Raw genomic sequence first — 14,510 nt, forward strand, 5'->3', positions numbered from 1 at the left:
TTCCATCAGTTTTACCTCGGTGCCATTTCTTTTGTTTTAGTTCTATGCTGGTGAGACATCTGTCCAGCCAGGGCTTTGGTTACAAAAATAAATCCCACTATGACAACCAAATAAGGCAACTTTTGCAGCTATTTCTTCAGCACATCAGCTCGGTGTGGTGTCCTTGTGGAGTCACATCCATTAGCAGTAGCTGATTCTTTTTACGCCTATTGCTCATCTAACCCCAGAACACTGACAGCAAAGCAATTTGTGCCCCCTGATGTGGCACTGTATGAAACTTATTTCTCAGCTCTCCTGGAAACACTGGCAGTAAGTGATCACTTCAGTATCTCCAGCCCTCGGTGTGGTTAATAACGAGTTTGTTAAGTCCACAGACCCCATTGCAGAGGTGCTGACCAGACAGACTGAAGCACCTCACTCACACGTGTTCCTTTCCCAGCTGCCAGAAGCACAGGTGGGGCTCTGCCAGCAACCTGTGTTTGTTGACATCCATGGGCTGTTTGGGCACTTGGAGAGCTCTCTTTGCATCTCCTTGAGCTGTGCAGGGCATCACCTGGGGCCTCACAGACATTTCTAGTAGAAGCATCATGGTCACTATGAGAGAGGAATTAGTTAAGACAAAGTGGGATAAATCATATTCCTGGTGCACATTTTTCATCATAGTTCTATGATTCTATGATTTCCCAGAGAAAAATGCAATGTACTTCAAAGGACACGTGCTCAGCTTTTGCATCCCTGCAGAAAAAGTTGTCACTGTATCAGAACGAGATGGGAGAACTGCTCCCCTTTGGGTGATAAGATACTGCTAGCTGAAATCTGTGCTATTCTTGTCCTGGAACTGCTGTGCTAGGGAGGGTCTGAGTACTGTGTGAGAACCTCTTCAGAGAACACAGCCCTTGTGGCTAATTTATCACTGGGAAGAAAAGGTGGCCCGCTTGAGGGGAACAGCTCTGCAGGATGGGAGTGAAGCCGCAGCTGAGCTCTGGGAGCTCACACACATGGGCTGTGGAGCAAGAGGAGGCAGCCTGCCACAGCGACTGCACAGTGCTTAATGGCAGAGCCCAGCAGTGTTGTTGGCCAGGATGGTTCCTAATCCTCATGTACAATCCCCTGTTGATGGGGTTGTATTGCCATTGCGGTATTTGTCCCTGCACTGGGAGTAGATTTTCTTCTTCTTTAAAATAATATATGAAGGTGACTTGTCCGGCATAGTTATTTTCATTCCTTTATGGAAGTGATGGTCTGCACAGAGCTCCCCTTTATTTCCATAGCCCCACTGCACAAGAAGAGCGCTCAGCTGTACCAACAGTTTTCATGTAGGCGAGCCCAAGAGTGAAAGAGCAGTGACCTCAGCGCTGGCAGAAAATTAACTATGTCATCTAATAGGGTTTCTTCATCCATTTCTAAATAATGGGATTCTATTAGACCAAACCGTAGTCTCGTCTTAATGATAATTTATTGTATAGCATATCTGAATTTTGCCTTTTATAAAGCACCGAGAATTACAATACACAGCTACGTAATTGAATCATCTCTTGTATCGTTGGTATTCTTCATTGCTTAGAGAGACTCCTTTTCGTTCATAACTCACAGGTAAAGATTTAGCAATTACAGGTTTCTCATCATGGTATTTGAGTGATTTTTACCTTTCTTTTTCATTCACAGCTGAGAAAGAATTCTTCAACATTATCGTAAGCATGCGAGGTTTTGTACAACTGATCCTGAATAATTTTAAAGGCAAATCTGGCCTTGAATTTATGTAAACATCGCAAAATCTCAGCAACAAAAAGGTTTGATTTCATGACCTTCGGAAGGAAATAAATGAGAATAATTAATTTCCACATTGGCATTTAAATGTATTAGTGGTGTGCGGCAGTGGAAGTGCTGATCAATGGAAGCAATCGGTAATAATAGGAGAAATGAATTACTTTGCAGGCACGAGTATTTGACTTCAGCTGTGCAGTGTACTTAGTTCTGAGCTGAAACTGGCCTTGTGGAGGCAGCCAGGACTACTGCTGGCCCTGCAAGACAATGGAGAGATGTAAATGAAGCAAATTTGGGTGGACATGCTTTCATTTACTGTTAAATACAGAAACGTAGCACAGCCTTATGTTTGTGATCTGCAACGTGGAAACTTGTTTGTGGAATTGAGCTGCAGAAGATGATATAAAAAGAGAAAAAATAAAAGCACGCAGACATGTTTTGGGAAAGAAATATTTGTTGAAGGTCTCACCTGTAGTAAGTAGAGATTGGCTTAAACCCTGAAATCGATAGGTTTATTTCATCTTCAGAAGCTTTTATTAGCCCTGGCTGTGTCGGCTGGACGTTCTTACTCAACATTAAGCTGTTTGCAGAATCCAGCTGAAATCTTTCCCTAAACAAATCTTCATGGCTGTGGGTTTCAGCCTGATTATTTGAGTGCTGAAGCACCTCCTCTTACCTGTATTAAACCTGCTTCTCACTAAGGCAGAAATGATCACACTATCATATGATAATGTATAGATTTGTTTTCTCCCGTAATATGAGCAAATCACAGTTCTTGGAACAAACATACCTTATTAACAGGTTGCCCAAGGAGGTTGTGGATGTCCCATCCCTGGAGGCATTCAAGGCCAGGCTGGATGTGGCTCTGGGCAGCCTGGTCTAGTGGTCAGTGACCCTGCACATAGCAGGGGGGTTGCAACTGGATGATCATTGTGGTTCTTTTCAACCCAGGCCATTCTACAATTCATTCTATGATTATTCTTGATGTTAGAAAGTTCAGAACACAGGCATCTCTGCAGGAAGAGCTGTGTAGAAGAGACAGGAGTTTGCTTTCCCTACACACTTGTGTGCTGTCAGCAGTCCATGGGAGCACCTGGAGCTGTATCGGGATCCCGAGGAGGATGAGATGCTCTGCACAGGGTTTTGCTTGTGTGAAGATAAAGACACCTGATTTATGAAGGAAAGTTAATACATGACTGGATAGAGATTTGTAAAGGAAGTATGTAGCTTTGGAATTAGAGAGAGCATTGGTGCACTGGATTTTGGGGTATATTGTCTGCAGCACTACCCCCGGAGTCTCCCAAAGTGCCTCTTGCAGCTCACCCATTTGGGAACCCTCCTAAAGCAGCACAGCAGGAACATTAGTGGCAGCTGCTTCCAATGTGGTGCAGTGAGATCATTTCTTGGAGTTCTCCTGATCTGAGGAGGTTCTTTTGAACTGCTTTGTCAGACCCTATAGGCAAAAATGTAGGTAGAATAACCCACACCTTGTGACAGTCTGTAGAGTACCCGTGTTACTCCATGTTGCATTTGGCTCTGTTAACACGATGACACACCTCAAGGAGAATCAAAGCTGACCTTTGTAGCAGCTCTCCCAGCTCCCCATGTTGCTGTGGGAACACAGAACTGAGGCCTGGCTGAAGCAGAACCCTTATGGACATGGTGTTCTCTGCAGGGGTCCTTGCTGTCAATAAGCCCATGGAGGGGGACACACTGTGCCTGGCAGAACACTGACAACCACACTGCCCACATGGACCTGCTGGCTGCTGGCCCGGCCGGGCTAACTTTGTCCTGTTGTGAAAGCAGTGGTGGCTGTGATGGGCTTAGAGAGGTGGGACGTATGCCAGGGGTGGTGGCCAGAGCCTTATGCAGGTGCTCCATTTCAGAGTCCTGCACAGGCACAGCTCCTTTTACCTGCACTTCTCACTGCTAGTAACCTGTCTGTATTTGATCTTCTTCCTCTTAGCCACTTGAAACCACAGTAACTGTCTGCACCAACACCATTTCAGAAAGGAGCAGGAAGGACCCTCACCTCAACCTGCAGAAGCAGTGAGAAATGAGGCTCCTCTTCACATGCAGATGTCTTGATCCTGTGTCAATATAACAGACACAGCGAGGGTCAGCCCTCCATGGGAATTTTCCCCAAGGAAGTGGGAGCATGAGCTGAAGTTCCTTGAGCTGTTGCTGGACGAAAGCCCACATAGTGAGATGGACTTCTCTCAGGTCCTGCCTTGTCCCATCTGGTGGCCTCTTGTGCAAAGTATAAAGAGCGAAGCAGGTTTTCTAAGAAGCAGTGGGATTTTAGTAGTGCTCCAGCTAATTTCCTAGCAGTTGTCAGGTGCCAGCTGGTAAAAGGCCACACAAAACTTCTGAAAGGAGCAGAAGGCATCTGATCCCATTGCAGGGTAGCCCTCATAGGGCTGCTCTGCTTTATGGATCATGAGGGGGGTGTGCAGAGTAATGTTTGACTCTGAAAACATGAAAAATTGATAAAAACATTTGATAACTTTATTAAGGAGGTATAGATATGTAAAGATTAAACCATTTAAATACCCTTGTTTCTCAGTGAAAATTACTTTTTAATTAATTGCTGTGTTCCTGTGTGACATCTGTATGTTCTACACTAGCAAAATTCGTTTTTGCAGTGTCCTCTCAGAGGCAAACAGTACAAACAGTTATTGTGTATTGGAGAGCAGGAAGTGACAGCACATGCAGAGCTGCCCAGAGCTGGGTGCAATGTAAGGCCTGAACTCCAGCCCAGGAATTTAGAAGAGCAGCCAACAAAACTCTGCAGTTGCTGTAAAGATGTCTGAGAACTCACCATCCTGGCCATGCATATGTGCCTCTGAACTCTTCAAGAAGCAATGTGTTCATACTGGGTTGATGCTGGACTCTCAGACAAATTGCTTTTTATTTGAATACAATGAGGAGGGTCAAACTACCAGTCACAAACCTTGCCCTGCTTCTGCTCTAGAGCATCCTCTGACTTGCCCCATCACTCTGCCCGGAGCTGTCCTTCGGGGTTGGGGGCAGCTCACCCCTGTGGCTCTCACAGCTCAGAAACCATGTGGCATCTTCTGACCAGGGCTCCTTTCCTAGCAGAATAGAGCAACAAGCTCTGTGTACTTTCAAGCCATCCACCCCTACCTGCCTGAGCAGACACTGAGGTTTGCGAATGTATCAGCATTCTGGTTCTTCATCCCATGTGGCCTGTGGTCCCTGTGTGTCTGAGTGCTGGTGACCAGGACATGAGAAGTAATGGCAGGAGAAAGGCCTTAGGGTTCAGAGGGATTAATTGACCAGACAGAACATTCCAGCATGGCAGAAGGACAAGGGAGAATCTCAGGTGCATAAATGCAGAACTGTAATCAGCCACAGAGAGGTGACCTTTGCACTGCATGAACCATTACTGAGAGAAGCTGCAGCACTTAGGGCTGCCCTCGCATCCCTTTTGTAAGGCTTTCACCAACAGCAGTAAGTTGTTCCAGCTGTGGAAAAGATTTTCAAAGTTTAAGCCTTAATGAGGGAATGTGGGAGGCTTTAAATTCACAACCTACTTAGTTAATCAGAAAGAAGGTAGATCAGGAGGTAAATCAGCTTCCAGTGCAGTAAAATTAGGAGTGAGAACGAGCCTTGGCCTAGCAGAAATGTAGACTCAATGTGCAGAAGCTGAAGCCTTTGTAATGGAGCAAACCCTACGTTTTAGAGACAAAATAAAGAGCAGATGACATGAAGTACCCAGAGATGTAGTGTGATGTCATCTCCTCACGTTACCAAGCCATAAGTGCGTGCTGTGAAATGGCAGCTGTAGGTACAAGACTCGTGGCAGGGCAGAGACAAGTGCTGCTGCACTCCCAGCAGGAAGCCTTGCAGGTGCCACATTCACTGCCACCAGCAGCACCGTAGCCACGGATAGTCCCTGTGCTCCAAACACAGCTGAGCTTACATCACAAAATGGCTTTTGGAAGAAAGCAGAAAATAGCAAAAGTGAGCTACATTATAACAAGTCGTATATTCAAGAAATGCATACAGGGTGGAGCTTTTGTTTTGTTTTCCTCTGGAAAATAGACTGCACGTTTTACTGCCGTATTTTAAAAGAGTTCTATGTTCTTTAGTGGAGCAGCCCAGGTCCCGCTCTGCTGGCTCCGTTTGGCTGTGGCACTCTCTCCCCAAGCACTCTGGCGCATTCGCTCCTCAGCCAAACCCCCACCAGTCCCCTCCCCCAGACAGAGTCAGACAGGGTTCAGTGTCCCGCCGTCCCCGCTGCTCACCCAGCGGTGCCCCCGGGAGCGGGGGGGTGGGGAGGGGAGGGATGTGCGGGGCTGTCCCGGCCGTGCTGGGGCCGCTCTCCGTCCGCCCCGTCGGGGCCGCGGCAGCTCCAGGCTCTGCCCCGGGCCCTGAGCAGCCGTCGCCTTCCACGTGTCGGTGCGGGGCAGCTCTGACAGAGGGGGCGATCTGCGCTTTGCTTCCCAGTTTTTAATGTTAACGGATATCACTTAATTTGGGCCGTTTCCGAGGGCCGAGGCAGCTAGAAAAGGTCAGAGCTGACGCATCTTCCGCCCCGCGCCCCCAAAACAGCCGGTCTGCCTCTAATTAATAACGGCATAATTAGGGCCTAATGATGGCACCGAGGTTCTGGCCTTCCTGGTGCGGAAGCGGTTTGAAAGAGATGCTGCGGAGCGCCGCTCCTTTCTGTGGCTCTGACCCGATCCCGACGTTCTCCATCAAACCAACCCCGGCCCCAGTGCGCCCCGAAGGGCAATGAGTCAGGAGAGCTGCGGTGCCGTATTTGCTTTTGGTTTTTATTATCAACAATCAATTAATGGTACACTCTTGGAAAACTATATGCACATGTAGAAATATTTCCCCTTTTAAATAGAAGCATTCATTTGAACCACATATAAATAAATCTGAAAATCCTGAACATAATTTATGACGATTATGCTCACAAACAGATTCCAACAGGAAGGCAAAAAAAGAAAAAAAAAGAAAATAAAATGAAAATAAAAAGGAAATAAAAAAGGAGACGACATGCAACTGAGAACAGAAAGATCCCATGGCCTGAACGGGGCCTCGCTAAACGCAAAGGGAACGGAACCCGTGAGAACCTTACTTCTCCATAAAGACACGCCATAGAGACTACGAGAAGGGAAAACGTTATTCATACGGCCAACTAGACACGTCTGTACTGATATAACACTATACAGCTGGGTCACGGAACACAGTCGTAGAAAGACACAGAAAAAGAGAAAGCATACCTGCCAACATTCAACTAAGAGCTATACTTTGTGCCTCTTCGAACAAAATTAGAAAACCCTAACGGAGATGCCTAAAAACTGCGGGAACCGTGGGATAATAATAATTAATAATAATTAATATTTCATAATAAATACAACTCGCCCGCCGAGCGGGGGGCCCCGGCCGCGGCCCGGGGACGGCGGCGCGGGGCGGCGGGGACCGAGGGGCGGGCAGGGGGAGAAGACACTTGGTGGCCCGGGCGGGCCGCGGGGAGGCTCCAGTCCCGCGGGCGGGCGGCCCCGGCCCCCCGCCTGCCGCCGGCCCGCCGGAGCCCGCGGTCGCGCCGCGGGGCGGCCCCGCCGTCGGGCCGGGCGGGGCGCGGGGCGCGGGGTGCCGGGCCGGGCCGGGCGCGGCCCGGATGGTTACGGCGGGGCGGCGGGGACCGCGGAGCGGGAGGGGCCGCCGCCGCCGCCGCTCAGAACATGCCGCTCTTAACGAGGCTGCCTTTGGTGCCGCCGGGCCGCTGCAGCGAGGAGAGCACGCTGGCGAAGGGGCCGCCTAACGAGTCGGGGATGGAGGTGATGGGCCCGGGCCCCGGAGCCCAACCCTGCCCCGGCCCCGCCGCCGCCAGCCCGCCGGGCCCCGCCGCCCCTTTGCCCGGCTCTCCCCCCGGGCCGCCGGGCCCCGCCGCCCCCTGCCCGCCCGCGGGGCTGGGCCCGCCGCCGCCACCGCAGCTGGGCGCGGGGTTGGGGTTGGGCCCGGGGCCGCCGGTGCTGTCGGGGTCGGTGCTCTTGGCTTCCTTGCTCTCGTCGTCGCGGGAGGCGTCTGACTTCTTGCCGGCCGCTCCGTTCTTGGCGGCCGCCGCCGCCGCCGCCGCCGCCCGCTCCTGCTTGCGGAACTTGGCGCGGCGGTTCTGGAACCACACCTGCGGGCGGGCGGGGGCGGCAGGTGGCGAGGTGAGCCGGGGCCGCCCCACCGCCCGCCACCCCCGCGGGCAGCGCCCCGCAGCCCCCGGCCCCACTGCCGCCCTCGGCCGCCCCGACGGCGCTGCCCGCTGCCCGGCCCGCCCGCGCCCCGCGCCCCGTGGCCTCCCGTACCTGCACTCGGGCCTCGGTGAGGTCGATCTTGAGCGCCAGCTCCTCCCGGGTGTAAATGTCGGGGTAGTGCGTCTCCGCGAACACCCGCTCCAGTTCCTTGAGCTGCGCGCTGGTGAACGTGGTGCGGATCCGCCGCTGTTTCCTCTTCTCGTTCAAACCGCCGTGGTCGGTGAAGAGTTTGTAAGGAACTGAAGAAGGAAAAGAGGGAAGAAGGAGGAGGAGGAGAAGAAGCCGTGAATCACTCGTGGCTCCGCTGGTCCGGAAAGACGGGCGGCGGCTTCAAAAATCATCCTCGGAGCGCGCCCAGAGCAGAGCGGTGCGACGGCCGTCCGGGCAGCGGCCGCGCAGTGGGGACGGGCGGGCGGATGGAGGGAGGGAGGGAGCGGAGCGCCGAACGCGCCCGGGACCGGGGCGAGTTGAGCTCCCGAGGTTGCACCCAGGGAGAGGGGAAAGCGCCGGCGAGCGTCGGAGAGACATCGGGCTGCCCGCCGGCTCCGCTCAGTAACAACATTACCGAACCGCTCCGGTATTGGGTTGCGTTTCCCCGGTCCCGGCGGCCGAGCCCGGCCGGAGAGGTTTCGGTAAAAATGCTGTAAAAAGAATGGGCAGCGAGCAGCGGGGCTGCGCGGCCGCCGCTGGGCTGGGTCTCCTTTTTTTTTTAAGACAGTGTCAGTAATGAGCTTTACTCTTTGGTTATTTAATTATTTTCTAAGCTTTACGTCTCATCGCAAAGTAAATAAATTATGCCTATCATTTTGGCAGCTTAAGATAATTTTGTTGGCGGTTCGGGTGTGACTAGGATAGTGTAACCCTGTAAGTGAATTACCCCTCCCTGCAATCGCTTCTAACGTGATAAATTCTTTCATTTGTGTAAGCAAATTTCGTTTGGTAAATACTAAACACATTTCCATTTTCAAATGCAATCAAGGCTTCCTATATACCAGCGGCGAGGCGGCTGCCGGGGTAAGAAAGCCGGAGGTCCTTACCTGCTGCGTAGGGGCTGCTCTGGTGGTCCCTGAGCGAGCCGAGGCTGCAGGATCCTGGAGTGAGGGACGGGCAGCCTGAGGTGGCCCCGAAAGTGGTCCTTATGGGGTTATACTGGAAGCCACTGGCTTGGCTGCAGGAACTGAAGTCAGCATACGCTGAAGCCAGGCTCGAGGTGTCCATCCCGGCCATACAGGACTCGTAGGCGGAGGAATTGAGGTAAGAATATTCCATTTTATACATTGAAAAGGCTCTGGATGGCTCAGCCAAGTGGAAGAAATGAGACCGGAGCTGGCTATGTGGAGAAGGTGCCTGTGGTGGGGAGATGTGCACAGCTCAACGCCCGCTTCGAGAGTGGCCTCCCTACTACCAGCAGAGCCTAGTTTTATGAAAAAGCCTCCTATGAGATGCCTTGCCTGAGGTCTCTAGAGCATATAGTCCTCATAATAAACTTGGCTCTTTCCACTTGGACAATAGCAAAGCGGTTGGTCTTATTGCTGGCGCTTTTTACATGACAATAACTCATCAGTCTATTGGGCTGGCACTGGGGGACCGAGCTGTCCAACCTCCCTATCGCTGATTCCTGCATCTCTAATTAGAATTTAATACCGCACCATTACGCACCGAGCCCCTCGATCCTCCCTTCTAACCAGCTCCCTGCCCTTTAATTCAATCACACTACTTGGAAATAATGAAAGTTGGGTGACGATTCTCCCTGATCCAATTTGCCCGTGCTTTTAAGCCTTTTTAACTGATCATATACCTTAGGCATAAATTGAGACAGTGTGGTTCCCCGCCGCCCCCCTCCCGCGGGGGATTTATATTTATTTTATTGTGTGTGCGCTCTCGGTTCGGGAGACAAACCTTGATGTCATCGAGAAACCTGTTTTGTAAGAGCGTTACACGCTCAATTTAACAACAACTCTACCCCCCGAAGTGCGTGAAATGCTATAAAGGAGCGGGACATTAACAGGCGCGGGCACCCTGTAAAATAGAGCAAGTGGGCAGTGGGCTGCTTTTTTTTTTACCCTTTTTTTTTTTCCTCTCTCTTTTTTTTCCCCTTTTTCTTTTCCTTACTGCGGTTCGGAGCTGCTTCCTTACACCCACCTGTCTGGGGGGAACTGAGCTTCTGCCCCGGGGTTGCGCGCTGCCTCGTTGCCGTGCGCCCTCCCGTTGGGTTCTCTGCACCGCACTGTGGCTGCGGGGTTTTTAGCGCAGGGCGACGAATAGAGCCGCTCACCGGACCGCACATAGGTGCCTACGTTGGGCTCGGAGCCGCGGCTTTCGGTTTGTTCGCCCGCACGGAAGGCTTTATTAAATTGTCGTTATTGATATTGATCGTTATTAGCGTTTATATTGGGATGGCAACAGCGATCCGCGCAGGGTCTGTGTGCGCGTCGCAACTCATCCCAGTCTGCACCCATTTTTCCTTCCTGCGGGAGAGAGGAGAAGAAGAGCCACAAAGCCAGCAGTGCGCAGCGGACTGGGGCTCCGAGCCCGAGAGACACACGCACAGCCGCGAAGGACCAACACCCGCAGGCACCGCCCAGACACCGCGCAGGCACCGCGCAGGATGCGCGCAGCGGACGGTGCCAGCAGTGCTGCGATTGCCGGGTGGTTTATCTGGATGTCATTAAACCCTTTCTCTCGGTGGGCAGCGTAGAACGCTCGGCTGAACTTCGCCGCCGCATAAACAAATAGAGGATATTTTATATGATTTAAGTGTGTGGATAATTAGTTTTATTACATTCATTACCCCCTTTATGTGCTCCGTAACAAGTCGGCAATTAAAGTAACAAAGTCATAAAGTCTTTATAGGGGCGTTTAAGCACGCGCGGCGTTTGCCGAGCTCAGTGTTCAATCCGAGGCTGCCCACCGCGCCGCTTCACCCCACATCAGGCGGTACTGAATGGCAGCAGCATTTCGGGGCATGTCGCTGCGAGTTACCGGGGGGCAATAAAACGACGCGAAAGATTCTCGAGCCGCTGAGGGGCCGGGTGAGGGCTTTATGGCGAGAGCTGACGGCTTTATTGCGGCTGCATGTTGTACAATGTGTATTTGATAAAGAACGGCCTTTGGTGGCCCGTGGACACTTTTTGTGCAGCGGCGAAATGAAAATAAATGTGAACACGGTTTTAGTGCGAGGGCGGAAACAAATTGCGGACTCTAAATGGTCCTCCCTTTATGGCCAGCAGACAAGAGGAGAAAGGCGCTGCCAACATCTGTCTTCCGTCCCCCAAATCTAAAGGGCACCAAAGAATGATGCGAATCCAAGTGTTTCTACAGCAGAGATTTGTCTTTATTTACCCGCGCTCTCATGAATATGAATACTCCGCTGGGGCAGTGAGGTGCCTCGCCCCCTCTCCAACAACGCGGGGCACTTTCAAACATTTCCAAGTGCGTTTCCTGCGGAGGGAACCCTTTGTCCCGCTGTTTCTTCCCCTCGCTGCCCACCGCCTCCCGGTCCCGGCCGCGCCGTCGGGGCTGCGGGACGCTGCCATCGGCGCCCAGCGCTCGTCCCGGGCAGCTGCCCCCCGTTGCCCCCGGAGCTGTCTCCGCGCCCCCGGCCCGAGGCTGTTGGCTTTGCCCCCCCGCCGGGGGCCCTCGCTCCAGTTGTTCTTTCTACACGCGAGCGGCTCTGCCGAAAAACTTGTAGCAAATGGGTAATTTGATTACGGCCACTATAGGCCAACTGCCTCAGCGGCCTTCCCCCACGCGTCTGGCTGGGGGCAGAGAAACCATCTCCAAGGAATAATCAAATCAAGGCGAAGTGTGGAAAAACCCCTCCTGATTTCCAGGCGACACAAATAGAATTAGAGCCTCCCGGTTGCTTTCTCTCCCCCAACCCCCAACTCCCCCTTCTCCTCTCGTTGCTTTCTTTTTTTCCCCTTCCCAAAGAGCCCCTTTGTCTGGCCACCGGCTCCCGCGGGGCGCTCAGGGCTGCGCGGCCGCGCAGGGGTGCGCGGGGTGGGCGCCTGCCAGCGGGAGCCGGACAGGGACGCGCCGCTGTGCGAGAGTCGCTTTTCTTCCCTTCTTCCCCATTCAAAGAGGGCCGGGGGGAGCCGGAGGAATTCTCGGAGGCAAACGGGGAACAGCGCGCCTTTGTGCGGCCGCCGCCGGCCATGGGAAAGCGGCTCCGGGCCCCCCGCCTCCCGTGTTTCTGCGGGGTTTGCGCTGTCACCCGCAGCTGCGGGAAGACCCGAGCCCGGCCCGGGGCTTTCCGTGCCCCACCCGAGCGTCCCGCAGCGGCACCGCGGGTACAGCCGAGCCTCGAGGGGACGGGGGGGGGCACCCACAGTGATGTCCCCTGCCCAGATCACAAGGGTGCGGCCGCATCCCCGAACAGCGCGGGCTCATCCCCAGCGGCTGTGCGGGACGGAGGAGATGCGCCGTTATTTTCCGAGCCGAAACTGTGATATTTTTCTTTCTTTTCCTCCCGCAGGCCTGGTCGTGGCGTTCAGGCGGCCGCCAGCAGAGGGATCTGCGCTTTGCTTTTTTTCCCCCCTCGCTGCTGCCACGGCAGCAACATCTGCTGGGAGCAGGAGCCGGGAGCTCGAGCAGACGCACAGATGTAGAAGTGACATCTGCTTGTGACAAAGGAGCAGGAATTAGATTAGGCGGGGAGGCCTTTCTGCCATTAAGGGGAAAAAAAGAAAAAAAGAAAGAAAGAAAAAAAAAGAAAGAAAAAAAAAGCGAAATGCTGGCTGTAAGCTGTGCAAGCAGGGGAAGAGGATGTGAAAGGCAGAAGTGCTCATCGGGCAGCTGCTGGGACAGCCGGGGCAGCACAGGTCCTGGGAGCTGGAGAGCCGTCGGAGAAGGCTCTGCTTCCCCCCTCGAAGCAGAGCTGCGGCCGAGTCACAGATTTCTGCCATTGCAGCCAGGGATAACTGGAAGCCGGGCACTGCTGTCACCCTCCACGGTGCCTTCCAAGTCTGCGGCCACACTTCTCACATTGGCCGCCAACAGGGTCTGGGACTGGGTGCTGCTTTTCTTTGTTTCCCCGATGGAATAAATGTAGGGATACACCCTGTATTTAAGTGAGTTAAACCCAGAAGCTAGAAGGCCTGTCTCACCTTATAAGCTTCCCTCTCTTGGTCCCATAAAAAGTAACAACACCGCAGCCTTAAGTTTATGTACTTCTATGAAATCAGAAACATACAGCAAAGTTGTGCTTGTCTACTCAGCTGTACCCAGGGGAGCCTCCAAGTGCCACACCACAGGAACAGCCAGGCAGAAACATTGCCCGGTGTGTTGCAGATGAGACAGCATTTCCCTCCTATTCTAGAAGCAATGCTTTTCCCACTTACATATATACTGATATTTAATGTCACATCTTTTTGAAACACTACCACTTCTTACAGCCAGGGGATACTTCCTGCCCCTTACAGAGTAACACAAAGAAGGAGCAGGACTACATTCCATTTCACGCTGTAGGAATAATGTATAGCATTGCAAAGATAGAGTGTGACGTGCTGTGCACTGTGAGCAACATCTACTACAGGCTTCAGAGCCCAATGAATTTGGTCAAAACCTCCAGGACCTTTGAAAGATGGTGGTTTCAAATGAGTTTGGCTTGAACTCTTGGTGTTGAAGAGCCTGCTGGCCTGCAAGCCTGCTTGTGCAAATCAGTCCTATGGAGTGTGACACCTTTGTCAGTAATGGCGCTGGTAACAAGAAGGGTGGATCACAGAGATTGTGAAGTCCCTCATAACATGCACAGAGTACAGTGAAGGGGGAAACAGTGAAGTGAAAACATCTTAGAAAAGAATTGAAGAAATCCTACTGGTAGGAAAAAAATACTTTAATATGGTCAGAAAGTGCCAACCCTTGTATTTTCTTATAGGTCCAGAAGCATGTTGACATAAGTAACTCACATATAAGGGTCTATACCATATACAATTGCAGATATATTTTTGTCTTGTTTCATAAAAAAAGCATATGCATGAGTTTAAAAAACTCAAGGTTTTGGCATTCTCTGGTATTTAGTGTTCTGATATTCGCATCCTAAGGTGATGGATGCTGGCTCCAGCTCCATGCTGGCCTTTAACCTGCAGGCAGCTGGGCAGATCCACCAGGCGAAGGGCCCTTCTCTGCGTGCTTCTTCTGTTCTTTCTCTAAGCAATCATCTCTGGCCACCACCAGACCTATGGCCTGACCCAATTATGGCAATTTTATGTTTCTATGCCTGTTTGTGTCAATGACTCCAGTGAGGTTGAATGAGGCAGTAAGAAACATGGAAAGGTATGTTCTTCCCACAGCAAGATAACTATTTCAAGTCAAGAGGTCACAGGAAAGTTAAAGAGGCCTCTTTTCTCAGAATAGGCAGCCAGTGACAAGGAGGCAGAGGGTGCAGTCCTGAATTCCTTCCTGCAAAGACATGCTGCCTCCAGGCAAGGTACTCCAAGCCCTGCTTGAAGAAGGGGCTGG

At 52.2% G+C, this 14,510-nt stretch overlaps 1 protein-coding gene across 1 annotated transcript; it reads right to left on the reverse strand.

The window, feature by feature from the left end:
- Window positions 1-7,477: 7,477 nt before the first annotated feature.
- PHOX2B (paired like homeobox 2B) lies at window positions 7,478-9,405 on the reverse strand. The gene is made up of 3 exons (XM_072335925.1): window positions 9,086-9,405; window positions 8,100-8,287; window positions 7,478-7,927 (listed from the first exon to the last, which is right to left on the reverse strand). The coding sequence occupies exons 1-3, from the start codon at window positions 9,324-9,326 to the stop codon at window positions 7,478-7,480; spliced, it is 879 nt and encodes a 292-aa protein (XP_072192026.1). The 5' UTR covers window positions 9,327-9,405.
- Window positions 9,406-14,510: the final 5,105 nt, after the last annotated feature.

The sequence above is a fragment of the Excalfactoria chinensis genome, chromosome 4, assembly GCF_039878825.1.
Source record: "Excalfactoria chinensis isolate bCotChi1 chromosome 4, bCotChi1.hap2, whole genome shotgun sequence".
NCBI lineage: Eukaryota > Metazoa > Chordata > Aves > Galliformes > Phasianidae > Excalfactoria > Excalfactoria chinensis.

Bases quoted from the DNA above. Each gene is read 5' to 3' on its own strand.
- PHOX2B (XM_072335925.1), bottom strand. From the start codon at position 9,326: ATGTATAAAATGGAATATTCTTACCTCAATTCCTCCGCCTACGAGTCC. The intron at 8,288-9,085 runs GTAAGGACCTCC...TTCCTTCTTCAG, and splicing joins GAGCAGCCCCTACGCAGCAG to TTCCTTACAAACTCTTCACC. The intron at 7,928-8,099 runs GTACGGGAGGCC...GCCCGCCCGCAG, and splicing joins TCACCGAGGCCCGAGTGCAG to GTGTGGTTCCAGAACCGCCG.